General features: G+C 43.7%; 1 protein-coding gene across 2 annotated transcripts in view; it reads right to left on the bottom strand.

The window, feature by feature from the left end:
* The window catches only part of HDX (highly divergent homeobox), a 56,692-nt gene that overhangs the window by 13,446 nt on the left and 15,733 nt on the right, over nucleotides 1-27,513 (bottom strand). For both annotated transcript variants that reach the window (XM_015407456.1, XM_015407455.1), the window contains exons 2-5: nucleotides 25,778-26,893; nucleotides 16,171-16,224; nucleotides 4,066-4,212; nucleotides 612-819 (exon numbers count right to left, since the gene is read on the bottom strand). In XM_015407456.1, the coding sequence (XP_015262942.1) occupies nucleotides 612-819; nucleotides 4,066-4,212; nucleotides 16,171-16,224; nucleotides 25,778-26,866 (1,498 nt within the window). In that variant the 5' untranslated portion in view covers nucleotides 26,867-26,893. The remainder of the gene's footprint in view (nucleotides 1-611; nucleotides 820-4,065; nucleotides 4,213-16,170; nucleotides 16,225-25,777; nucleotides 26,894-27,513) is intronic.

The raw sequence follows: 27,513 nt of genomic DNA on the forward strand, positions 1-27,513 counted from the left end.
TCTTCTCACACTGACACAGAGAGTACTCCCTCTTTCTGTGTTATACCTCTGAGGATGCCAGTCACAGCTACTGGCAAAACGTCAGGTACTGCAATGCCAAGACCACGGCCATACAGCCTGGAAAATCTACAACTAATCCTAAACTAGACTAGCAGCCCCAAATGGAAGTGGAACTTGACAGGGCACAATTATCCTCAATACCTTCCAACTGAAGATGAAGCAGGAGAGCTGGCTGTGAGGTTGATGCTTTGAAGCCTCTTCCACAGGGAACAAGAAAGCATTCTCTTCCCCACTCCTCCCATTTCGCATCCTTAACCACAATCTTGTATGCTGCTTCAGAACACTGGCATTTGCTTTCTTGCTCATTCTTGCACTTACACAAATATAAACTCCCCGGAAGAAATCGGAATCTAGATCCTAAGCACAGTTATTTTTTAAGTGAGTACATAAGTACAGTATTGCAACCTAAGACTGGGAACTTCAGATGATGGAAAACCAATTGCAAAGCTGGACTGAAGAAAGTAGAATGTGCGAGAAGCAAATGAAATTGGGCTTACCTATCTGGTAGCCATATGGGCAAACCTTACCATATAAAGAAGCAGTAAAAATACCTTGTGAGCTTCCTTCGGATAAACAGATTGAGACTTCGTCATTTCTGTCATTATCATCTCCCACGTCAGTTGAAGCATCATCTCCTGGAATGGGTATTGATTTGCTGCTGGAATCAGACTGATTGGAAAAATCAGCAGGGCCACCTCGAGGAGGAGGAACTTCAATTCCCATCAGGCGATATTTTCGTCTTCGATTCCCAATCCAAGTCTTGAAATAGGAAGGGCAAGGAAAATATCAGACGCTTCAGACAAATTGGAAAATTAAGGGGAAACCAAACCCTCCCTCTTCGGGTGTCTGGGAGATCACTGTCTCCTTACACAGCAGACAGAAAAAGTCTGCCTACTGTTCTCCTGACAATGAAGAACAGGAGGAGGTTGACATGCACAGATGAGCTCTTACTTGCAGGTAAGAATGTTTAGGATTGGTGTATAAGCCTTGCTCAAGTTTCTTCAACTTGAGAAAAGTTTTCACAAGTGAAAGTAAGAAAGTCTAACTTTATTTTAAAGTAGTCTGAGAATATGTTTAATGAGCTATTTAACTGACCCAGTAGTTGGATATTACCCTCTTCCTATGAAAAGATGCAGTCTCATGATGCTGGTTGTTAAAGTCCTTTATGCCCCAGGACTCATATCCCTGCAGGACCACCTCTTCCAGTATCTACCCAGGTGACAGCTCCACTCCTTGAAACAACACCAACACCAGTTGAGCCCTTCTGTAGCATAGTTAGAACTTTCTCTGCTGGATCTAGGGCTTTTTTCTACGGTGGCACCTATCAGTATATCTAATTCTCATCAATGCCAAATCTGTGGATACTTAAACTTGCGGATTACAACTATGAACAAACAAGCCAGATTTTTCTGCATACCTGAGAAAAGCCCCTAGTTTGCAGAAAAATCTAAAACAAAAACCACTCTGTGTGTGTGAAAATACCCAAATTAATAGAAGCCATGCGTGTAGCTTTAAGAAACAAATGCCTTCTGTGGTCATTGCTAAGCAACCAGAAGAATATTTGTGCTCTTTGATCTTTGAAGGAGGACTCCTCAAGGCCAAGCCAGCCAGCAACCACCAACTGCCAGTCACACATACTCAGCCTAACTACCTTGCAGGGTTGTTGCGAAGATAAAACAGAGGGGAATGATGTAGCTGCTTTGTGTTCCCATTGTGGAGAAAGACAGGGTATAAATGTGATAAATAATAAATATAGCTGAAGATGGGGAGGTAGATCAAAGATTGGTTTGTTGGTGAGGGGAAGGAAAGAGGGAAGCAGGGAAAAAAAATACACCTACCATTCTAGAATTACCACGAACATAAGGTAACTATACTAATTAAAGGGCTCTGAGAATTTTGTCTTCTGGCAAAAACAGTCATGCAGGTAGTACTGCTCAAGTTATTTTCCCTGAAAAAGAATCTTGTTGCCTATTTTCTGTCCTTGATTTCTATCATCCATATTCAAATCGTAATTCAGTTTGATGTCATTCTGTTTCTAACCCAATATGGCATCAAGAGGTGCAGCTATTTTTCCAATTCACACATGCACGTATATCACTCAACAGCTTGCCACTGTGCCTTCTGCTGAAAAGCACTGGGTTGGCCCCATCCTGCTTTTCTGCTGGTGAAAAGCAAAGGTTCCCCTTGACAACCAAAAAAAGGGCTATGCTGGAGATCACAGGACCTGCATGGACAAAAGCTGCCTCGGATGGGTGCAGGGGGAATATAGTAAGGAGAATTAAGTGAGACTGAGTGGAAAAGCTGGCTGGATCCAACCACTGTGTTTAAAGGTGGACCAAGTGATCCAAAAACACTCTGGTATCTCTGATGGCTGTTTCACACATGCAAGTAATCACTTGATAATACAGTCATCTGAGCACCAAACATACAGGTGTAGGCCACCAGTCTGGCCGTTGCAAAAGGCAATATGGAAACACATGGGCAGAGCGACAGAATAAAATACCAAAGATAAACTGATTAAGACTTCCAGTGGTCCTGATCTGAAGCTGCATTTCTTCGCATACATCATTTTCTTTTCCCTTCTCATTTGTAATCTAATTACACCAAAGTACTTGGATTTATAGTCCCGCTTAACTCAATGGGCCTAAATTGGTTTGCATCTCAGTATTTCTACTCAGTCGTGAATCACTTCTAATCTCCTTACTATCTTCTTCTCCCTCCAGTCTCTTCTATTGTATCGTTTTGCTTTTAGTGCACTGTCTTCCACCTTTGTAATCTAATTTCTACATGGGTTATGACAGATTATGCCTTAGACAGTTTGCTGTTGGTATTGTTCTAATTCTGTACTCCTAATCCTATCTCTCTTGTTTATTGGATGTCTTGCGCTGTCTGGTTAAATTGTTTCTTAAATTCTGTAGTCAGCCAAATCTCAGTGAGAAAGGCAGTCTACAAATGAAGTAAATAAAATAATAAAAATGGTATTCCAGTTGTTCACAAGACCTTTTGAAAACTTCAGCCTCTGATACAGAATAAAAGGCACAGAGACAACACCAAAAAGTTTATTTGTACATTCATTTCTGTGAACAGAATCTGGGCTTCTTTGGTGCAGTTTTCTGGGGGGAGGTAGGAATAGTAGAGAATACACACAACCTTGGATATTCATTTGCTTTTATATATTTTTCGGAAAATACAGAGCAATCTTCCACTGCAGAGAATTACTTTTATGTGCTTTTGATTATTTTCCCCTGGTACATAAAAAACACAACAATCAACACCTATCACTGGTATAGTGTTCCAAAAATATTCAAAGCCTTTCACACACATCAGCAGCCCTTACAAACACTCCCAAGTAGGTCAGTATTTCATAATGCAGATTGTTGACTGCGCGTGCCAGGATTACAACTTGTTTTGAGATCACCTGCAAGTTTATGACTGATGGAAGCCAGATTAGAACCCCCTAGATGCTACACAGTACAAACCTGCTCTTTCTCCACACATAAATCTATATAATCCACCTTCTTATAACAGGCCACCCAGTGCAGTACTGTCTACAGTGCCAGGCACCAGATCTCCTGAATTCCAGGCTTTCTCCATCTGGCTTGAAATCCTTGAATTTGAAATGCCAGGCAGTAAACATTGGACCTTCTCCTTCCTCTGTCCCTTTTCCATTAGGAAAAAGAGCTCCATATCCTTCTGGTTAAAGATGCTTTACATGCTGACCAAGTGTAACAGTTATCCCTTTTCAGCCCTTGCTTGTACAAAAACCTATATAAATCTCAGCCCAACTGGAGTGTCAAGCATCCAGCTTGGGCTGCCAATCGATAAATGTCTCACCTGAGGGATTTTAGCTATAAATAGGCAAGAAACAGAGCAAGAGAGCACTTCCTAACGTGGCCATTCATTATGTAACACGTGCAATCTATTTCAGTCTACCTCATGCAATTTTAAAGAAAGCTTTAATCTAGGCTATTTTTGCTTTGGCAAGAAAAACCAAGAGTTCCTTACCCGCACTATTTCACAGTCAACATTCAACTCTGCAGCAACCGCTTCAATTTTTTCTCTGCAAACTGAGCCAAGGCTGGTCATTCCCTTGTCCCAGTATTTCTTGAGGGTCGCTAAATCCCGGTCACTGAATTGTGTACGGTCCTGTAGCTGCAAGACAAACATATAGGTTTCAAAACCAGACAAGTGACAATAAGGGCAGACATTGAAAATGAGGGCATCCTTTGTGCTTTTGGAAAAGGAAAACAAAACAAGCACATTAAAGACAGACCATTCAAACTTTAGGTTTTGTTTAGTTTAGTCTTGTAAAAATTCCTCATAAGAACATGATGAAAAAGTGGAAGTTCAATATCCACTACGCTTATGAGACAATACAGGACAGGCCACCTGTAGGGCACAAAACCCGGCCACGTCCAGCAGGAAAAGCACAGCGGTGTGTTGCAGCTATGCGCTCTGCCTTTGGACCAATGGAGCAGTCCCACAGATGGAAGAGGGGTAATTTTTTACCAATTCCCCCCTCCCACTGCAGACCTCCAACTCTCACCTCATTATGTTCATGGGGTGATAGTTTAGGCTGCATAAGAAAAGGAGACATAAGGAAGTCATATTCTGTGAACTGAAATCCCTTCTGTCTGCAGAATTTACTGTTGATCCAAGACTCTGCCTTCACTGTACAAACCCAGTCCCCACCCCTCACATGCACATTGTAAGAAAATAAGGTATTAAAAGAAACTCTATCTCCAGTCATAAATAGCAGCCACAACTGAGAAACCTCACACTGCCTGTAGAAAATGTGCAGGCTTGGAATTTGCACAGCTTCAAGAGGGTTCCAAAACAGGGCAGCAGTCCGCAAAACACCTCTCTGTGCTTAGGCCTCCGTGCATATGGATATAAACAAGAGGGCACTCTCAGGCTATGGCTCTGAAATGGGCCTTCTGCTACTGCTGCAAGACATGTTATGAAATGGAGCCTCTACATCCAGAGGATAAATTTGCTTTCTTGGGTCGTTTGTGGGTTCCTGAGAGCATCTAGCTGGCCACTGCAGTAAACAAAATGCTGGATTAGATAGAACTTTGATCAGATATAGCAGCGATCATCTTATGTGTGTCTCCCATTGGCGGTTCTCTCAAATGCAGACCTTGCATTTTTTGCCATACAAGGCAATGGAGTGAATACATTGAGCTTCCCTCTATGCCAAAAAGAGAAGACTGAAACCATGGAAACCAGTGAGGAGAGCCACATTAGCTCCCACACCACGGCCCCTTGGTGTCCCAGGCGGTCCGAGTTCCCACCATGCCCAAAGCCATTATTAGTTCTCAGGCTTCTGCCTGTTTCTGCTGCAGCTGATCTTGGTCCCTCCCATCACATGTAAACTTATCTGAACTCCCACAAGATCCCACTGAAACTAGCAAAGGGGAATGTAAATTGGGGGTGAAACTGTCACCAACCAACCATTTGGAAGCAGGTCATTTAAGAAGAAAAAAAGAACACCACATTAACCATGTACACTAGCTTTCATTTTGCTATTTGAAACAATGCTGCTTGCAAAATCATTCACATCTTCCTGGTGCTGAATTCATCAGTCTAGTTTAGTTTATTATTATTATGAGTCAGGGATATCAACAATACATAACACACATTGGATGCATAAAATAGATACTCCGTACAGAACAACAACAAGTTTAATATGGTCAGAGACCAACCAAATAACATACATATTCCATATAGAAAATATACAATTAATAGTAATCATAAAATTATTAAAACACTAGACCATGTTTTCCTGCCTTGTTAAACATGCCAGAGCACAGAATCTTACTACCTTAAGGGTAGTTTTGTTGAAACAGTCAGCAAGAAGTATAGAAATAATTTGATCTGCCTGGATATTTGGACAGAATTGGGGTAATGTACGTATTCCGAATGTCCTGATAATATTGACAGTGCAAGAAATAAACATTTCTTATTCCCACCATTTTTTATTTCTACCATTCCAGACTGACATGGGCAGAGACATTGGACATATGGGATATTGGATATGGGATATTGGATATGCATGTCTCCCTTCAAGAAGGGCAGATGGGAGGGCACTGAAATGGGCCAGAGTGTTTGGTTAATCCGTGGTGTTTGGTTAATCTGATGGAACAGAATTTTTGTTGCAGTTCCCCACTGCCAGAGCAGAGTGGGCCCGTGATCTGTTGACTTGAAGGGTGGTGTCCCATAGTCTCTGTCTGATTAGTGCTCAAGATGCAGTACCCAAGATGCAGTAAGACTGTACAGGAGAAACCAAGTAGTTGCAATTTGTCCTCTATCGCTCTCACCCGCCTTGAGTGAAAATCGTCTGAAAGAGTCAGTAAAGTCAATCCAGGAGGGGAGAGGCTTAACTTGAGCCAGAAGTGTGTAGCTTGGAACCAGGCACGTACTTCTAGTGGAACCAACTCTGTGTAAAACTCTCCCTGCTGCACCGGAGCGGTGCCCCCAGTGGCCATGGTGTTAGCACTCGCAACCTGACCCAGGCCGAGGAGACGGTCCTAGGAGCGTCGAGTTCTCACAAAGGGAGAGGGAGTGAAGGGCCTCAGACAGGCAGGGGACAGGGTTAATGTCACCCCTCTGCCAGCGCGCTGCGGAATTCTCTCTCTCTTAGCCGTTGTTCGTATCTCTCTGCCACAGCCCTCCTCTGCTCCACAGTGCACTCCTCCCCCCCTGGGCCCTTCTCCGACCCTGCCTTTTATCTCCCTGCTCCCCTCCCAGGACCGCCCATCCTCCCTCCGACTCTGGCCCCGACCTCCTTTATCCACCTGGATGCCGACAAGGCATCTCAGGGGTGAGTGCTGTCGCGCCGGCAGCGACCCTGGCAACCTCTGGGCCGCGCCGCCGCCGATTGGCGGTCGTTCCTGCTGCTCCATTTCCGTTCTTGTCCTGCAGGTGAGGCTGCCGCTACCCTTCTCCTTTTCCCCGGCGTCATCCGCGGGCCCCTGTCTTGCCTCCGAGCCCGGCCAACCCGGCATGATTGGTGGTGGGCAACTGCTCCTGTCTCCCTCCATGGACCATTGGCGTTCATCCCACCTGGTGAGTTGTGCGTGGGGGGCCTCGAGGGGTCAGTCGGGGCCCCCGGTTCCTAGTCTGTTCGTCCTGCGACCTCCGGACCGGGACACCCTGCTTCTAGCCTAAGCAGGGCATTGGGTACACAACGAGGTATTCCAAATAAGGATCTGAGGAATTTGGATTGGATTGCTTCTAGTTTACAGTAGTCACTGTACAGACATGTCTGTGAACCATACGTAAGCTGGGGAACCACCTTGCCCTGAAAGACTTCCAATGCATATGGTATACAAGAGACCCCTTTTGTAAAGAAGAATCTTAAAGTCGCTGTAGCCACTCTTTGGGAAGATTCAGTTACATGGGAAAGCTGAGCTGTCCATGAGCCAGATGAACATGTTCTACACATCAGTCATGTTCTACACATCCTGAAGGACAGGTTATCAGACAGTTTTCTAGGGAAAACCTTCAATTAGTTCACTATAAAAGACAGCCCTTTTGGATAGTAGGGGCGGCATCTTTGTTATACTCAAGACTGCACGTGGTTTCTCATGTGTGAAGGTCAACATTTGCTGCTTTTCAAACTTTGGACAAGTACCTCCTGCATGGAGCGTGGACTCTTTGAGACATCCTAGGAGGGAGGAGCTGTGCAAAAATATCCCCTCACGTGAGTGACTTTTAAATGGGTCTTAATGCATAGGTGTTGCTGTGCTGAAGGACAGAAAAATAAGGCTCTTTTTAGCCAGGGAACATTCTGCAGAGGACACTTGCATCACAAGCATACTCTTATGCTATCCCTTCTTAAGGTTGCTTGTGCTTTCCAGTAATCACTACCTACCATTAAAAGCCTCTACACATAACTCTTCTACTGTTCTCACAGAGAAATGCAAATTAAGAAGATGGATTCCTGCAGTTTGTTCAGGCAACTATCACCAACGTAGGCTATTCCACTCTTTCTATGGATGCCTCTCTCAGTTATGTAAAGAAAGTCTTTCCCTCCTCTAAACAGCAGAGCAGAGATCTTTGTGATATTCCCATGTAAGTGTAACTGCAAGGATTCAGCCAAAGACAGAACCTTGCTGTATGTAAGAAAATCTTCACTTTTTAGATTCGCTGACCCAGAGGAAGGCCCAATTTCTAACTTAAGGTGTTTCAGAACTGTTAAGAGGACTGGTTTTGGAGCATGCAGATCACATCACTGACTGCCTCGGGCAGTTTTGTTGTTGTTGCATTTTTAGGTACTCCCCCCCAAATATTATTGCATTCTTGGAAAACTCCCCCTGCCCAAATATTGTTGTTGTTGTTCAGTCGCACAGTCGAGTCCGACTCTTCGCGACCCCATGGATCATCTCCCGCCAGGCCCTCCTGTCTTCTGCATTATTATTGCATTCTTGGAAAACTCAAAGTCGGTTTCATGGGATTCCTAGGCAGTTTGTGTGATTTGTTTAGCTCTGTAGGAGCAGCACGTGCTCTCAGAGTATCCTAAACCTTCCCAAGAGGTGAAGAAACCTCTCAAGGAAGAACAATATGCCAGATATCAACATTATTGTCATTATCATCCACAACACACACAGAGTGCGGAAAAATTAAGGCGAGGGCACAATGTAGCTTTCTTTTTCTTTTTCTGCCATCAAGTTGCAGCCAATTTACAGCAACTCCATGGGGTTTTCAAGGCAAGAGACTACAGAGGTGGTTTGCCATTGCCTGCCTCTGCATAGTGACCCTGGACGTCCTTGGTGGGTTCTCATCCAAATACTGCTCGGAGCTGACCTTGCTTAGCTTCTGAGATCTAACAAGCTCAGGCTACCCAGGTTCATGGCACAGTGTAGCATGGTCCTCCACAAAAGATAACAGAAAGACCATGTGTGATGCATGAGAAGAGATCCTGCCCCTTTCTGTCAACCACCGGTTGCCTGTTTGGGGGTATGTGCAGAGCAGCTAAGAACCAATCAGGGCCCATGGATGGCTGAGGAAGCCAGATGGGAGGGGGGAATGAGAGAGAAAAAGCTATCACACTGTGAGCTCAGAGCAAACAGGGTTTGGGTCTCTAGAGTGTTAGTTAGGACTGAGAACAGGTCTAGGAGACTAGCTCTCAGAGTCTGTTCTGGGTGCAAGCAGGCTAAATCAGTGAATGATCTGTGCTGACAGCCCTTTCTCAGGAGACTTTGGAAGCTGAAGATCTGTCCATTATGATAAAGCAGGCTAGCTGGCTTCTTCTCTAAGTAGCCATGTCTTCATTTCTAGCATAGTGAATACTTTGGGAGCAGACTGTGAGTACCTCAAGGCCCAGTTTCAGAGGGAAACTGTCTAATGATCTGCAGTTTCTGAGAGTAGCTCACATTTACACTGTGAGAAAGCCAATTTTCATTTCAAGAGAAGCTTGCTTGTTAACTGTACACCCAGGAGTTGATACTAAAATGTTATACCCTGATGGGCCCAGTGAAAGCTGTGTGCTACTTGTAAATAGCTTTAAGCGTAATTACTGAACCTCTGACATGAACCCCACTGAGCAGGCTCTTGTTGTTGTTGCTGTTCAGTCGCACAGTCGAGTCTGACTCTTTGCGACCCCATGGACCATCTCCCACCAGGCCCTCCTGTCTTCCGACATCCTCTGAGGTTGGCTCAATTTCATGTTCGTTGCATCGATGACACTGTCTAACCATCTCATCTTGCCATCCCCGTCTTCTTTGACCTTCAATCTTTCCCAGCATCAGGGTCTTCTCCAGTGAGTGCTCCCTTCTCATTTGGTGGCCAAAGTATTTGAGCTTCAGTTTCATTATCTGGCCTTCCAGGGAACAGTCAGGGTTGATTTCTTCTAGGATTGACTGATTTGATCTTTTTGCAATCCAAGGGACTCTCAAGAGTCTTCTCCAGCACCATAGTTCAAAAGAATCTATTCTTCGGCGCTCAGCCTTCCTTATAGTCCAACTCTCGCAGCCATACATGACTACCGGGAATACCATTGCTTTGACCATGCGGACTTTTGTTGGCAGGGTGATGTCTCTAGTTTTTATCATGCTGTTTAGGTTCGCCATCGCTTTCCTTCCAAGGAGCAGGCGTCTTTTAATTTCATGGCTGCAGTCACAGTCTGCGGTGATCTGGGATCCCAGGTACATGAAGTCTGTCACTACTTCCACGACTTCCCCTTCTATTTGCCAAGGAGTGATGGGGCCGGATGCCATGATCTTAAATTTTTTGATGTTGAGCTTCAAGCCCAGTTTTGCGCTCTCCTCTTTTACCCTGAGCAGGCTCTAGGGAGCCAAAAACATGACCTGGGGGCGGGCAGGAAACTCAAGGAGATGGTGCTGCTCCATCAGTTCCTGAAGCAGCCCCTGAGGAGCCTGCAATTCAGGCTCCTCCACCAGAATTTTCCTCTGCCACTCCAGACCCTGGGGCAACTAAGTGCCAGCCCGGGACCTGGCCCATGAGCCCACCAGGATCGGCCTCCACCAAGCAGGAACAGCAAGCTTGTGCCAAGATGGCGGAGAGGAAACGCAGTGCCAGGTTAGCAGCATGCACAGCAGCTGTAGAACCAGACCAGACCTAGTTCTGTGCAGGATTCTGGCCCAGTTAAGACCTCAAGGGCAGCATTCCAGGAACTGCCTCCAGAACAGCTGGGGCTGCTTTTCCTCACTCTTTTTAAGCTGAGGGCAAGGAAGGGATTGCTGCTGGATCAACCAGTTCATAATTCTATGGCCCCTGTGTGCCTGCTCCTGTGCTCCAAACCGTGCCAAGTGACAGTCCTGACTATCAAGGAGACTGGCAGACCAGGAAGCCTGAGGCCAGAACAACCTTATTTCTCCTATGCCTGACAGTGAATAAAAGTGTTTTTTTAAATCTTGTTTCCCTGATGTCTTATATGAAATAACTGCATTCAGAAAGCCCCTTGGGTTCAGTCTCTCAGTTACAGCTGCCAACTCTGGCCTGGGAAATTCCTGGCGATTTGGAGTGGGAAGTTTGGGGAGGAATTTAACTTAGAATCTAGGGTATACCACAGAGGGGTGACATGATTGAGGTTTATAAGATTATGCATGGGAAAGAGCAGGTAGAGAAAGAGGTACTTTTCTCCCTTTCTCACTATACAAGAACTCGTGGGCACTCCATGAAATTGCTGAGCGGTCGGGTTAGAACGGATAAGAGGAAGTACTTCTTCACCCAAAGAGTGATTAACACTTGGAATTCACTGCCACAGGAATTGGTGGCGGCTACAAGCATGGACGGCTTCCAAAGGGAATTAGATAAGCATATGGAGCAGAGGTCCATCAGTGGCTATTACCCACAAGGTATAGATAGGGACTCTGGGGCAAGTGATGCTCTGTCATCTTGGTGCTTGGGGGGGGGGGGGTGAACAGTGGGAGGGCTTCTAATGTCCTGGCCCCACTGGTGGACCTCCTGATGGCACTGGTATTTCTGGCCACTGTGTGATACAGAGTGTTGGACTGGATGGGCCTTTGGCCTGATCCAACATTGGCATCTCTTATGTTCTTATGTTCTTAGTCTGCCCTTTAAGCTGCCATTTTCTCCATGGGAACTGATCTCCATCGGCTGTCGTTCTGGGAGAACTCCAGAACCCACCTGGAGGTTGGTGACCCTTACTGACAGTAGGAGGTTTGAGTAGAGACTATTGTGATTGAACTACGCAGCATGCTACCTCTGTTTCAGTGGCATTTAAAACCCTGACCTTCACAGCACGGGACAGAGACATATAAAATTATGAATGAGGTTTGATAACAGGTAGCATGACATTTCTCACCCTCTCTCACAAACACTAGAGATCAGGATCACCCAGTGAAACTGACTGGCAATACAACAAGGGCAGGCGAAAAGGAAGTACTCCACACAGCACCAGATTTACAGAATTCACTACACAAAAGGAGTCAGGGAAATTCACAGAGCAACGGTCTACTAAGTAAGAGGACACGCCAAGGCAGCTCTGTTCAGTGGGGCATCCTCTCAGAAAAGTGTTCTTAGGATTCCACTGTAAAAGGAACCTTGGAGAACCAGTGTAGCACTGTGGCTAGAGTGTCAGACTAGGATCTGAGAGACCCAGATTCAGATCCCCCCTCTGCTATGGAAGCTTGCTGGAGAACCTTGGGCCGGTCACCCCCCCCCCCCAGCCTATCCGACCTCAGAGGGCTCTTATGAAGATAAAACAGAGGAGAGGAGAATGATGTGAGCCACTTTCCCCCCATTATTATCATTATTATTTTATTGATTTCTACCCCACCCATTCCGGCCTAGGCTGGCTCAGGGCGGCTTCCAACAAGATAAAAGTTCATAATACAGAAAACACATGCATCATAATTAATACTAATTTGATGAACCATACAATGATATAAATATGTTAAACATTGAGGAGAGAGATAGGGTATACATGAAGTAAATAATAAAAATAGATTTCTGAATATCAAATGCTGAGGAGAAAGAACGGAGAAAGCTTTCGGCCTTGCTTGCGGACTTCTTGGACTCTGTTGCCAACTAACTGCTAGGTGGACCCTTACTAACCAGGTGGACCCTTACTATGATCCAGAAGGATTCATGTTCTTATAAGCAAAGAGGACTGCCACACTGCCCCCCAAACCAGTTACTCAACAAAAGGAGTGTGAAGCACGTCTCAAACATTTTTGCTGTACTGAGGAGAACAGGGTGGGTTTGTAAGCATGCCATATTCTGACTCAGTCAACACACACCAATCTAGATGGCATTAGAACAGGACACCTCTCTGCTAGAAACTTCCTATATCAGAGGCGTCGAACTCATTTGTTATGAGGGCTGGATCTGACATAAATGTCATTTTGTCAGGGCGGGCCATGTGTGCTATAAAATGCAACACGAGATACCGGAGATATAAACTTTATAAAGGTGATTTCAGATGCCAAATGGTAACTGCAGGTGAGTGACAATAGCAGGCTTGATTGGATTAGGTATGATTTCCAGAGGGGTAGTAGGTGTGGAGATACCAGCATTGGTAATGAGACAGGAAATCTAGGTCTCAGTTCGGTCCAGGAGGATGCAAAGAATAAATAGCCATAAGTCCGACATTAGAAACCACAACATTAAAAAAAAAAGTGGGACAACATTTAACCTTCCAGGACATTCAGCTGCTGACCTAAGAGTAGCAGTTCTCTTACAAAGGAATTTCAAAGGGAGATTAGAGAGACTGCTGAACTGCAATTGATAATGAAGCTCAAGACTATGCATCCTCCTGGACTGAATTGAGACCTACGTTTCCTGTCTCATTACCAGTTCCCACTATTGTCATTTGGCACCTGAAATCACTCCACTCTCCGAGTTATAGGGACCAATGGACTCACATTCTAGCTTTAGCTGAAGAAGTGAACAGTGACTCATGAAAGCTCATGCCTTGCCACAAATTTTGTTAGGTGCTACTGGACTCCTGTTCCTTTCCACTAATAAAGAATGCAAGCTGATAATGATAATGCAAGTGATAATAATGAAACACTTTAAAAAGCAAAGGGGGAGTGAAGAAAGACAGCCAGCGGGGTGGGAGGGATGAAAGGGAGACCTTTTGAACTGGAATATAGGAACCATAGATGTATTTTTAAATACTTAGCCATCTATTTCCAGTCCTTAAACAATGGAATCCAATCCAAGTGTTCTAATTCCTAATCAGTCTTTTTGAAAGAAAATAAAAACAGAGAAATCTAGTCTTTAAAAAAACTTTTCAGTGGCCCCGGTCACACGGGAGATTTTGGCCCGGGAGAGGGACGGATTGGGGGCGCAGCAAATGGGCGCGAGCACACCGCAACATCTGGGAATCAGCTCACACCCGTCCGATCCGTCCCTTCAGGCCAATAATGCGCTGTAAAAAAGAACCACCCCCAGAGGAGGACTTACCTGGGACGCCGCATCAAGCGCAGCCGTAGCATCGCCGGTGCGCTCTTCGTTCGTAGCAATCCCGGCTCCCAGCCGAACTGCGCATGCTCACACATGTGCAGTTTGGCTGCCTCACTTCCCTGTCAGTGGCTCCCCCCGAGGAAGTGCGCGGTGGCTCAGGGGATCTATGTGATCCCGCCACCACGTGTCTCTTTTGGTGCGGCTTTAAAAAGCCGCACTTTGCCCATGTTTTTCCCCCCTGTGTGGCAGGGGCCAGAATAAGCCAAAATAATTTCCTTTTAATTCTCCTTTCCCTTTATCCCAAAGCGCCCCTTCCTTTTAACATATGTACATGTGTGTGTGAGAGAGAGAGTGAGTGAAAAAGAGAGAGATAAAGTCTCAAAGAAAACAGCGGATCACAACAATCTTAATTTAAATTGTGCTTCTCAGAAGAATCCTCCCTCCCTCTAAAACAAGTGTGCGTGCACACAAAAGGTTATGCCTGAAATAAAACTTTGCCGGTCTTAATGGAACCATGGACATTGCTGTCTTTAGCTCTTTCCGGCCCCCTCCCTTCCTCCCAGAGGAGGAAAACTCAGCCAATGGAAGGAGGCGAGGCTTGGCTTTGTATCTCTCCCATGAAAACAAGAAGCAGGAAGCAGCGACTGAAAAGAGCTCTGTTTGTGTGTGTGAGTGTTGTGTGAGAGAGAGAGATCAAGTCTCGAGGAAGCTAGGTAAAATGAGTTGTAATGCAGCAGTGGCAGCAGCTCCAGGGAAAGAGGGAGCCAGTTGCTCGTGGGCTGGATTTGAGCCCTGCAGGGGCTGGATCCAGCCCATGGGCTGCATGTTTGACAACTCCATCCTATATCACTGTCCACTTTGCAAGCCAGGATTCTAACACTTAGTTTCTTAAAAGACTGTTTTATATACTTTCTTCAAATTTACCATGCAGTGGAACATCTCCAAGTCCTTTCAGCTTTGGGCCAATTTTCTTTGCATCTCAAGGCGTCCAAAATCATTCTGTGTCACAAAACCGAGTGAACAATTTTGTTTCCCTACCATAACTGGGAGACTTACAAATTACTTCACCCCCTTTCGCAAATCTCATTTGATTACTATTTCACTATGCAAATGGAGAGATTATATGAATACCAAGAAATTGTGCCATTTGTTAGACTTCAGAGTCTACGAACAGATTTAAAATTGCTTTTAAAGCATGTTCAATTGCAGGGATTCAAGCTATTTAACACTATCACAAATTAATAGTTAGATGGTTAAACAACAACACTAAGGGAAGAATCTGTGCACTGTTGTTTTTCCAGGGTAGATTTAGAGTTATTGCAGCGCTAAAAGATTTACAGTCCTCTGTCACTGCATTTTCCTTTCTATTATGTGCCAGGCAGTCTGGATTTCATTCTCTGTAAATTAATTTAATGAGAAAGCAAGAGAGAAGGCAAAACTATTTAACAGTCTGGAGAATATAAGAGAGGAACTTTCTACAGTTAGCTGAAATGGACTATAAATTTTGAATATGAAGGTTTTATTTTGGGAACTATCAATTAAAGCTGTCCTTGTTATGCATCCATTAGCAATGCTCATCATTTTTTTAAAAGAAAAGCCTTATTCTGCAGTTCCAAAGGGCTGTGCAATGCTATTTTTCACTCCACTGGATTTTCCTTGTTGCTTTCACTGACGTCAATCCATAAGCAGAAGTATCTGACAACTGAAAACATATTCCAGTCCATTTTACAAAGAGAAGATTCCTAATTGCAGTTTTATTTAAGGTTTTTATTGCTGATATGCCATTACTTAAACTGGCTATGAGGACTGTGCATAGAGATAACTAGCTATCCATTCAACTTTAACGGGTATGATTTTAGGACATCCCTGTACACAGAAGATGGTTTACACTCATTACTAATGTAGTACCATTAAAGGTCTGCAGATTACAGAAGTAGTTTAAATAAGATTTGCTAACAATTTTATTGATGATAAAGACAGTATACAGAACTGCTCGAGAAAAAATGCACCTGTCGGTGGATAATAATCACATCTAACGATGTTTCCACTATATTTTTAAAAGCCACACCAAAGAAACCAGGAGGAGAAAGGATTTCCTCTAAACCAAAAACGTACACAACTAAAACAGTTTAATACCTCCTAAGAACAGTACTTAAAAATCACTCAAATGCTGAATCTGGTGGGCCCCTTGTTGCTCCCATGCATAGTACTTACTGCTCTTTTTCGGGAACAACCCGTAATCCAAGGCACAGTAAGGTTTCCTGAAATCTGTGAAAGGAAAAAGAATGTTATGATCAGACAGACTCATGTGGCAAAACCTGCAGTTTATTGAGCACAGCTTGGGCAAAACAAATCCACATGGATACCACATCCAACAGTAAAGTGGCAATCCCTGTGCCAACCATGAAAGCAACAAAACCAGGCCACCCGCAGATGGTAAGGGTCTTCACTTGCCTGGAAGATCACTCTGCTACACAGAAAGATATGACTCTGCTACACAGAAAGATTAACCAAAGAAGCCCTCTCACCACCAACCCCTACAACCCACCTGATGAGGACTGAATAATATGCTTCACAAACAGGAAACTAGCTTGTTCAAGTAACTGAGGATTTACACAGCCCTGGAAGAGGGAGATTTTGGGGTCAAGGCAAAGAAGGAAACAGAGAAATTCTGAGGCCATGTGGGAATTTATTTAAATAGGGAAAAAACCAAAATTTGGGGGGGGGGGGATGAAATATATGCAATACTTACTTTCCTACAAAACCAAAACACTATTTTAACAACATAAAATACATCATGTATAATTTAGTGTACAAAATTGTGCTATCTGGCATATTCAGGGAATTTAAAAGTATAAATGCTTCAAGTGTTCTACAAGAAAAATTGGAAATGTACCCAGTACTTGAGAGAAAGCAGCAAACTGCTGCACCTTATGCTATCTTAGCATATGTATCTTAGTTTTTGATGTCTGAGAAGTAGGGGAAAATAGAAAAGTTGAAATTAAAAAATAAATTCTGTTGTGTGCAAAAAAAGTGCATTGTCTGGATTGAAACACTCTCATAGAGTCACAATAGGACTATCAGCTTATCAGGACATCAAACAAATTCTATGACATTTAAAAACCTGAACTCTAACAATCTATTATCAAGCACATTATAGCATACTAACTGTGGCAAAAAAATATTCATATTTAAACAATAAACGTAGCATTGCATATATCTACAGTGTGTATGGGAGTTATCAATTAATACTGTAGATTGTCTTACATACAATTGGTCATGGTACACATTTTCAGCAACTAAAACATTGAGATAAACACTTTTTAAATAGGATTGCCCACTCCAGGTTGGGATATACCTGGAGATTTCAGGGGTGGGGCCTGAGGAGAGCAGGGTGTTGGGAGGGGAAGGACTTCAATGGGGTATCTCCCTTATAAATAAAAGCTGAATGGTGGTGGCACTTCTCTAGAACATTCCACACACTCCAAAATCAGTTCGCTCTCTGATCTGTCATTCAGAGGGTCTCCCTATCCACTGGCTGCTTTGCCTGAGTCCTGCCTCCAACATTCTAAACATTTTGCTGTTCCTCTCCCCCCCATAGCCAGTCAGAACACAGAGGTTATTTGCATATGCAGCCTCATTGGCCTCTGCCTCGGAACACAGAAGTCGTTTGCATATGCAACTTGATTGGCTTTTGCCTCTAACATTCTAAACAGTTTTGCTGTTCTGAGGTAAAATGTGTCCAATCTCCAGGTGAGAGCTGCAGATCACTCAGAATTACAACTGCTTTCCAGATGGCAGAGATCAGTTCCCCTGGAGAAAATGGTGGGCTCTGTATCCTTATATGCTGCTGAGGTGGCTCCCATATGACAGCCAATGTGACGTAGCAGTCAGGGCTTCAGAGCACAGGAGAGGCTGCAGGTGTGTGGGGGGTGGAAAGCTAAAGAGTGAGGGGGAAATAAAGGTAGGGTGATGATTGGCTGGGAAGGAGATAGGGTTGCCAACTCCAGGTGGGAAATTCCTGGAGATGTGAGGGATGGAGCCTGGAGAGGGTGAGGTTTCAGGAGGCGTGGGACCTCGGACAGGTACAAAGCCATAGACTCCACCCTCCAAACTAACCATTCCCTTCTGGGGAACCATCGTTGCCAATCTCCAGATGAGGGCTGGAGATCACTCAAAATTACAACTGCTCTCCAGATGGCAGAGATCAGTTCCCCTGGAGAAAATGGTGGGCTCTGTATCCTTATATGATTTTATTTATACCCCGCCCTCCCCGCACGCGGGCTCAGGGTGGCTTACAATATAGGGTGCAATGCAGCACCGTGATTACACAGTATGGCACTCAGTGCAATAAAAACACAGTAAAACATTTAAAACAATTTAATACAGTGGGCAACACCCAAGGATCCCGCGTGACAGACAACCTCTCTCCCTATTGCACCTGCCCTTGGGTCAAACGGGAGGATGATGTGGCCCCCCGATGTTCCTTGGCCACTCAGCCACATCCAGCGGTGCTGCTGTTCTGGCCCTCATTGGTGGTAGTGGTGACGGCGGCGGCTCCTATTCAAAAGCCTGGCGGAAGAGCTCCGTCTTGCAGGCCTTACGGAACTGTAACAGGTCCCGCAGGGCCCTGATCTCCTCCGGGAGCTCGTTCCACCAGATAGGAGCCGCCACCGAAAAGGACCTGGCCCTCGTGGCAACAAGCCTGGCCTCTTTAGGGCCCAGGGTCGCAAGACGATGTTGCGACCCCGACCGTAGTGCTCTCTGGGACCTATGCGGAGAAAGTCCATCTTCCAAAGTTTCTCCAGGTGAACTACTGATCTCTGACACCTGGAGATCAGTTGTAATCCCAGGAGATCTCCAGCCACCACCTGGAGGATGTAAAACTAAGTATATACACCATGAGGAATGATGAAAATTGCAGTTTATATAAGCAATTAAATTTATGTAATGCAATTAATCTCGATTTCTATGTACCAAAAATTTAACAATCTTTTTGTGTCCCTTATAAACTGCTCATGCAGTCACATTCATTCATTCAACAGGTGAACTCCATGTATTCCAGCCATCAAATGTCCTTGCTGTGATTCGCCCTTGTTGAATACTGGAAGAGATGGAGGTTGTCAGCGGACTTATCATCCGTTCTGTGCTTCCACAAGGCTCACAAACACTACTCCAATAGGCCAGCTATATTGCCTGTTTTACCAGCTTCTTTGTGGGAAGAAGCAGCAATAAACAGCAATAATTGCCAAACTTTTCTTGTCAGTGCTGCGATGTTTGGTACATAGAAATTGAGATATTAATTGCATTACATAAATTTAATTGTTTATATAAATTGCAATTTTCGTCATTCTTCACAGTGTGTATACTTAGTTTGACAACCTATCCCGTGATCGCTCTACTTTTGTAACCACGTGGAGGTTGGCAAGCCAATTTTTAAGATATCCAAAAAGAAAATATTTTACAGGATTTTTTTCAGTGCTGTCCAAAATTTCCCATTTTTTCTATTGGAAAAAAGTGAAAAAGTCCTTTGGGGGAAAAATAAACTTTTTATTCTGATTTGTTTCCCCATTTCATTCCCCAGGCCTTCATATCTCTAGGTGGGGAGTGGGATTTCCAATCTGTTTCCCCTTCCTGCAGTTATATGTGGGCCCCCAGTATGTAGCACTTTGTTTAAAAGTAAAAAATTTATTATCCTCTTCCTTGCATAGAAAAAGAAATGTTTCAAGGGTTCAAAAAGGGTAATCGTAGCATAATCAATGCAATTTTATTAAACAAGGATTACCACACACAAGTTCTGGCTAACCTAGAAGCTCCACTTTCCATTTGTTGATTGGGCAACCACTGGGCCAATCTGGCTATAATTGTTGTAGAGGAGAAAATCCTTCACATTCCTTTCTGTTTGCCTTCATCATGATCTCTATCACCTATCAGTTGCCTCTTTATTTCAACGTTGACAAGAGCTCAATGCTTGATAAAACCATAACAAGAAAAAAAGATGTGGGAAAGCTGGAGAAAAGTGTATATTTAGCTGGCACTACTCTGTTGTTGTTGTTGTTCAGTCGCACAGTCGAGTCCAACTCTTTGCGACCCCATGGACCACGTCACGCCAGGCCCTCCTGTCTTCCACCGTCCTCTGGAGTTAGACACTGTCTAACCATCTCATCCTTTGCCATCCCCTTCTTCTTTGACCTTCCACCATTCCCAACATCAGGGTCTTCTCCAGTGAGTGCTCCCTTCTCATTTGGTGGCCAAAGTATTTGAGCTTCAGCTTCAGTATCTGGCCTTCCAGGGAAAAGTCAAGGTTGATTTATTTTAAGATTGACTGATTTGATCTCCTTGCAGTCCAAGGAACTCTCAAGAGTCTTCTCCAGTACCATAATTCCAAAGCATCTATTCTTCGGTACTCGGCCTTCCTTATGGTTCAACACTCGCAGCCATACATTACTACTGGGAATACTATTGCTTTGACCATGTGGACTTTTGTTGGCAGGGTAATGTCTCTACATTTTATTATGCCGTCTAGGTTTGCCATAGGTTTCCTCCCTAGGAGCAGGTGTCTTTTAATTTCATGGCTGCAGTCACTGTCTGCAGTGATCTTGGATCCCAGGAACATGAATTCTGTCACTGCTTCCATGAGTTCCCCTTCTATTTGCCAAGGACTGATGGGGCCGGATACCATAATCTTAGGGTTTTGGTTTTTTAAAAATGCTGTGTTTCAAGCCAACTTTTGTGTTCTCCTCTTTCATTCTAGCCAGAGACTCTTTAGGTCCACTTTCTGCCTTTAGAGTGGTATCATCTGCATATCTGAGATTGTTGATATTTTCCCCAGCAATCTTAATTCTGGCTTGTGATTCATCCAGACCGTCATTTCACATGATGTACTGTGCATATAAATTAAATAAGCAGGGTGACAATATACATCCTTGTCATACTCCTTTTCCTATGCTAAACCAATCAGTTGTTCCATATCCAGTTCTAGCTGTTGCTTCTTGACCCTTATACAGGTTTCTCAGGAGTCATGTGAGGTGGTCTGGTACTCCCATCTCTTTAAGGACTTGCCACAGTTTGTTGTGATCCACACAAACAAAGGCTTTAGCGTAGTCAATGAAGCAGTAGTAGATATTGTTCTGGTACTCCTTTGCTTTCTCCATAATCCAGCGAATGTTGGCAATTTGATCTCTAGTTCCTCTACCTCTTTGAAACCCAACTTGTACTTCTGGCAGTTCTCTATCCACGTACTGTTGAACCCTAGCTTGTAGGATCTTGAGCATGACCTTGCTAGCATGTGAAATGAGTGCAATTGTGCGATAGTTTGAACATTTCTTGGCATTGCCCTTCTTTGAGATTGGAATGTAAACTGACCTTTTCCAATCCTGTGGCCACTGTTGCATTTTCCAAATTTGCTGGCATATTTAGTGCACCACTTTAACAGCATGATATTTTAAGATTTTGAATAACTCAGCTGGGATACCATCGCCTCCGCTAACTTTTTTGTTAGTAATGCTTTCTAATGCCCATTTGACTTCGCATTCCAGGATGTCTGGCTCAAGGTTAGTGATCACACTGTTGTGGTTGTCAAGGATATTGAGGTCCTTCTTGTATAGTTATTCTGTATATTCTTGCCATCTCTTCCTAATATCTTTTGCTTCTGTTAGGTCCCTACTGTTTTTATCCTTTATCATAGCCAGCTTTGCATGGAACGCTCCCTTGATTTCTCCAATTTTCTTGAAGAGATCTCTAGTCCTTCCCATTCTATTGTTTTCCTCTATTACTTTGCATGGTTCATTCAGGAAAGCCTCCTTATCTCTCCTTCCTGTTCTCTGGAAATCTGCATTCAGTTGGGTAAATCTCTCCTTTTCACCTTTGCCTTTCACTTTCCTTCTTTCCTCAGCTATTTGTAAAGCCTCATCAGACAGCCACTCTACTTTCTTGCATTTCTTTTTCTTTGGGATGTTGCTGATTGCTGCCTCCTGTACAATGTCATGAACCTCCGTCTTTAGTTCTTCAGGCATTTTATCAAATCTAGTCCCTTAAACCTATTCTTCACTTCCACTGTATATTCATAAGGGATGTGATCTAGGTCAAATCTGAATGGCCTAGTGGTTTGCCCAACTTTATTCGGCTTAAGCCTGAATTTTGCAATGAGTAGTTCATGATCTGAGCTACAGTCAGCTCCAGGTCTTGTTTTTACTGACTGTATAGGGCTTCTCAATTTTTGACTGCAAATGATATAATCGATCTGATTTCAGTGTTGCCCACCTGGTGGTGTCCATGTGTAGAGCTGCCTCTTAGGATGTTGGAAGAGGGTGTTCGCTATGACCAGCGTGTTCTCTTGACAAATGGCAGTAGTCAAGACACCCAAAATCCATAATTTGTGCAATTTCTAAACATTTTCCATTCAAAAAAATGTTTTGATAGATTAACTGGACTTTGGCCTAATTAGGGCAGAGTCCCCCAAGAATTTGTCCTGTATGACCCCACTGAATAACTACCATGAACTTGCCCTTGTCAAGATCCCACGGCCTGTGTCACAGGAATATTTTTCATTGTGTGTCAGGAGCAAACTTCTGCATCACTATTACCTGCAGTTTCACTAGCAATAGTATTAGGGTCTGGTAAAAAAAAAAAATGCAGTAACTCAGTAATTCCAATACACAAAGAGAAAATCTAATCTAATCCAATGTTAATGGATTGAACAAAATATCTTCATTTCCATTTCACAGTATATTCTGACAACTGTAAGGTTGCCTTTTTTGTAGTAGCAATAGCATTACTACGATTACTTTTTCAGAGACCAAGCCAGAAAGATCCCAGACCTGTACAGCAGCGTCCCAATTACTGCAATACTAGACTGTCACTAAGTCAGTGTACACACTGAATCCAAATTATGACCACTCCATACCACCACTGAGTCATTTGTAAAGCCTCTACACACTTAAGTCATCTAATTGTCATGCAAATGCTGCCATCATTCCAGAGTCTTGCCCTAAACAAGTTCTTTCTGAGACAGCTGAACAACTCATACGTTCTTTCACATAAGGAAGGGGATGATGAAATGTCAGGATTAAACACTGCATAATTCACAAAAGACACTCATCACCACAAGATGTGGTCATAATAACAAGACCTCAAAAGGATCAGACACATTTTTTGTTTACCAGCAGCTATTAGCCAGGATAGCCAAATATATCTCCCATGTTTAAAGGCAGTGTACCTCCAAGAACCAGACGAGAAGGACTAGAAACAACGGGGAAGAGGATCCGTGCCCTGTTCATGTGCTTCCTGGAGACATCTGGCTAACCAATGCTGGAATGAGAGGCGTCCGTATACTTGATATGATCCAGCAGGGCTCTTTTTATCCACCCTTGAGATTAAACTACTCACCTTAATAGTATAACAATCCTTTCTGGGCAACCTGCATCCATTGCAGCCAGTATATCTGGATGGATGGGTTGGCAAAACAATTTATATGGGATATTTTATACCAGGTTCAGCACAGGCCATTACTGAGAAACTGCTGTGGCTTTCCAACAGCAAGCATCTCAGACATTTTGGAGCGAATGCACCACACTTTGGGTTGCCAACCTCCAGGGGGTAGCTGGAGATCTCCTGGAATTACAATTGATCACCTAATGCAAGAGATCAGTTCCCTTGGAGAAAACAGCTGCTTTGGAGGGTGGATTCCATGGCATTATGCTGTGCTGAGGTCCTTCCCCTCCCCAAACCCTGTCCTCCCCAGAGTCCACCCCAAAATCTCCAGGTATTTCCCAACCCAGAGCTGGCAACCCTAGCATCACTTAGTTGGCATGGCTGCACCTCCCCCAGCACCCTGCTTGATGGAATGTCACAACATGATGCCATAGGCACAGGGTTTGCTTCTAAAAGTGAACAGACAGACCACCACTTTTCAAACCTATAAGCCTGGTGTATGTGCAATAACACGATTTAAATAAAAAATACATCTTAAGACACAAAATTGACAGTCAAAAAAAAAAAAGACATTTCAATAAGTATCAGTACCACAACAGTGAACGTAATACAATATCATTTCTGCATGCAAACAGTTCTACTACCAATGAAAGCCATTAGCAATTTGCTAGTCTATAATCAAATTTAGTTACATTAAAACTGTCAGGGGGAAAAATGAGCTCATGTCCCCAGTCAATGGCTTTTCATAATCAAGCAAAGAGATCACAACTGTTCTGATTTTCAAACAGGAAAATTTAACCTATAATTGGCCTATCAACGGTACAAAATATATCCCACAGGTTTTACTCTTTTATTAAACAAGAGCAACGGAACGAGACGGATTCTAAAAAGGAGGTGACAACCACAAACAAGAGAAACATACCTAATAATTTGCAATGAAAACCTACTTTAAAAATCTTAAATGCAGTTGTTTCAATAAAAGATAGGTGGGCCTCTGAGTGAGAGTTTTACCCAGTTTATATTTAATTTCTAAAGACAGAAATTAAACAACTTCTTTAAAATAATAAACCGAGGCTGTGAGCTAGGTTTTGACTGGTTCATGCTGTTACTGCTTTTAAATAAAATACACCTGATGATGAAATATTTCATATAGAACAAAATCTATTACATACCCTATTCTTTCAAGATATTTACTCATCATAGAAAGCCAAATTGCTTCCAGAGCCAAATTAGTATGATTATGTACAGTTTACTCTCTCTATAAACCAAGCAATCTTGACCCAACTAATTTGTGGTGGGATGAAAGATTAAGATTAATTTCTACTCCTGGCTCCACTAATTTTGAGTCACTGTCCTAGAAATACAATTCTATTGACCCTCTGTAGTATTAAAAATGGATTTTACTGGATGCATGACCAAATTAGATTTATACGAACAATTTTAAAAACCTTTGGCATTTTGACTAACTACTAACCAAACAGCCAACTGAGTTCACCAGTAATAAATTCATAAAGGTGCATACTGCCAACTTTGATTCATAGTCAAGGTCTGCAGTAAAACAAGCTTGCACACTAGTGATGCATCACCTATTTGTATACTAGGACGATGGCCCATGAATTCAAGCTCTGTCATTTCGATCTGTGGATAATTTGGACAACAATAGTAAGAGCAACAAACCATACATCCCAGAGAGGAATATTGGCACAAACGTCCAAATGGCCATGTTAGGTACCATCTTCACTGCTCCCCTCTAAGACCTAAAAGCCCTAAGTATAATACTTGTTCCAAAGAAGGACGGATTGGTTTCGTATGGAACCTAAGTTAGCAATAGAAAAACAAAAACAGACGTTGATCCACTGGGAGACTGACAATCAAGATGGTTCTAAAGATCATCCCTGAGATCCAATGTGGGTAGAAGTTTAGGGGTGTGGAACTAGGATCTGGGAGACCCAAGTTCAAATCCCCACTGCATCATGAAAGCGCTGCGTCACTCTCTCAGTTTAACCTGATATACAGGGTGTTTGTGGGAATAAAAAGGGGAAAGGAGAACTGGCATGTACACCACCCCGAGTTCTTTAGAGGATGAGCAGGATAAGAAAATGTAGCCACGATAAACAGAAAGATGATGTCCCTGGCTCCAGCGTGCTGTGAAAAATCTTGTAGCTGCATGTGCTGGTATGTAAGGTCGGATGCTCAGGAATGTGGATGATGTGGAGTACATCATCATTTAACAATAGGCAAGAGACATTTTCTGTGCAATCAACACGTAAGCCAACTTCAGCGCAGTGAGCTGAGACTATGCAGCTTGTGCTTCTGACAAAAAAAGGAAGGCCCTGCCCATAAAAAAAAAAAAAACTACATCTTTTAACATAAAAAGAACACTAATTACCTGGTAATTGTTTTGGTTTTGAGACAGCCTTAGCTGATTGGATGCTGCAAAATGCGAAGAAAGGTTGCTTCTTGATGGGTAAGAACTGCTGTACAGTGTACTGGATGTAGTGTGTAAGGAGGTCCGTGGAGGCAAGTGGTAGTCTCTGTTATGATACATGATGTTGTCATGTAAGTCCCGCGTGTTGACCACGTGCGAACTGCAACGGACGCTTCTTCCTGACGCAGGCAAACCTGTGCTTGGATTCTCTGACCTAAGGGATGAACCACTTAATCTTGAATAACTGTGTATCTGAGCACCCATTGAGGCCAACTCTTCTTCTCTCGCATATTCATCATCGACATCCCCCGTTTCCATGGCAATGGATAGACAACTGCCTTCTCCCGAAGATGACTTCTGTGTGTTTCCACCCAGGATTCGCTGAGGTTGATCGGTAACAGCCAAGGAGAAAACCTCACGGATTTCCAAGTTGTGCGTGCTGCAGGAAGGGTCCCTCATATTAGCCCTTTGTCCAGATGGAATGTGTGAGGCAAGGATCGGATGTTCCTGTTTCTGTAGCCTTTGACACCCCATCTGCTCCACTTTATACGGCCTGTGGCACAACACAGGCTTCTGAGGTAAAACCAACTCCGCAGTCTGAACTGAAGAACCACCGTAACTTTTCTTACTGTGATTATAAATGGAATTTGCTGAATTCAACACGCTGGTTTGCCTTGACAAGATGATCGTTTTCTCTCCTAGAAACAGCGAGGCGTTTTTACAATGGGGTGCTTGCCGGGCCACCGAAATGTGCTGCCGCTGAAATTCTGGCTCACTTTTTCCAGGTGGCCTCTGAAGAGAGCTTTTATGCATATCGTTCATCAAAGCATTAGTCTGTTTGGAGGACACCAGTCTGCCAGAGGAACTGGCTGGGTTGTATATGCCAGTTACTATCACATCGTTGTTGGAGGATGTCCAAGATGACTGCTGGCTTTGAGAGCGAGCTATGCTGACCACATTTCGGACCGCCACTTCCGGAGGCATGGTCAGAGTGCTAGCAACAGTCCCCGATGGAGTACCTCCAGAATCCACAATGCTCTTGCTGCTCATCTTTCTTCTTTTGTTGCCAACCCAGGTCTGCAAACACAAAAGGATACATGAGGAAAAAGGTCTCATCCAAATTACTTTAACTCAAAACTAAAGGACCACAGAGAGCTCTGTGCTACAAAGGCTAAACAGACAACATGGATGCGAAGCACAAATGACCTCTACCATTAATTCCCACTTACATTCATCCTCCATATACTTTACCAGTAACTGAGCAACCAGAGTGCAAGATTCCACCATGGGTCTTTCCTAGAATCCTTCTAAATTTTTCTATGGAAATTCTGGACACCAAGTAGCATGGGCCATCTACTTTCCAGCTCTAGTCTTTTCCCACGGGACAGGGACAGCTTTTTAACCAGTCTTTACAGTTACATTCTTAAAAGCAACTTTTGTAAAGCAGCAACAACAAAAATGCAAAAAAAAAAAAATCCACAACAACAACAGCAGTCCAGCCTCCCACCCAGGTCAACTGGCAACTCTAGATAGAGCAGGGGGGAAAGCAAAGCAGTTTGCGCTCTGGTTTGCTTACGAAGTTTCTGTATCAAGTAGGAACTTAAATACCCTGATCTACCAGTACACATACACACTACAAAGCCTTAACAGAAGCGTGTTACAAACTTAATTACACATTTTTAACAGACAGGATGTAT

This window comes from Gekko japonicus, unplaced genomic scaffold, assembly GCF_001447785.1.
Source record: "Gekko japonicus isolate JY-2015 unplaced genomic scaffold, Gekko_japonicus_V1.1 scaffold535, whole genome shotgun sequence".
In the NCBI taxonomy this organism is placed as follows: domain Eukaryota; kingdom Metazoa; phylum Chordata; class Lepidosauria; order Squamata; family Gekkonidae; genus Gekko; species Gekko japonicus.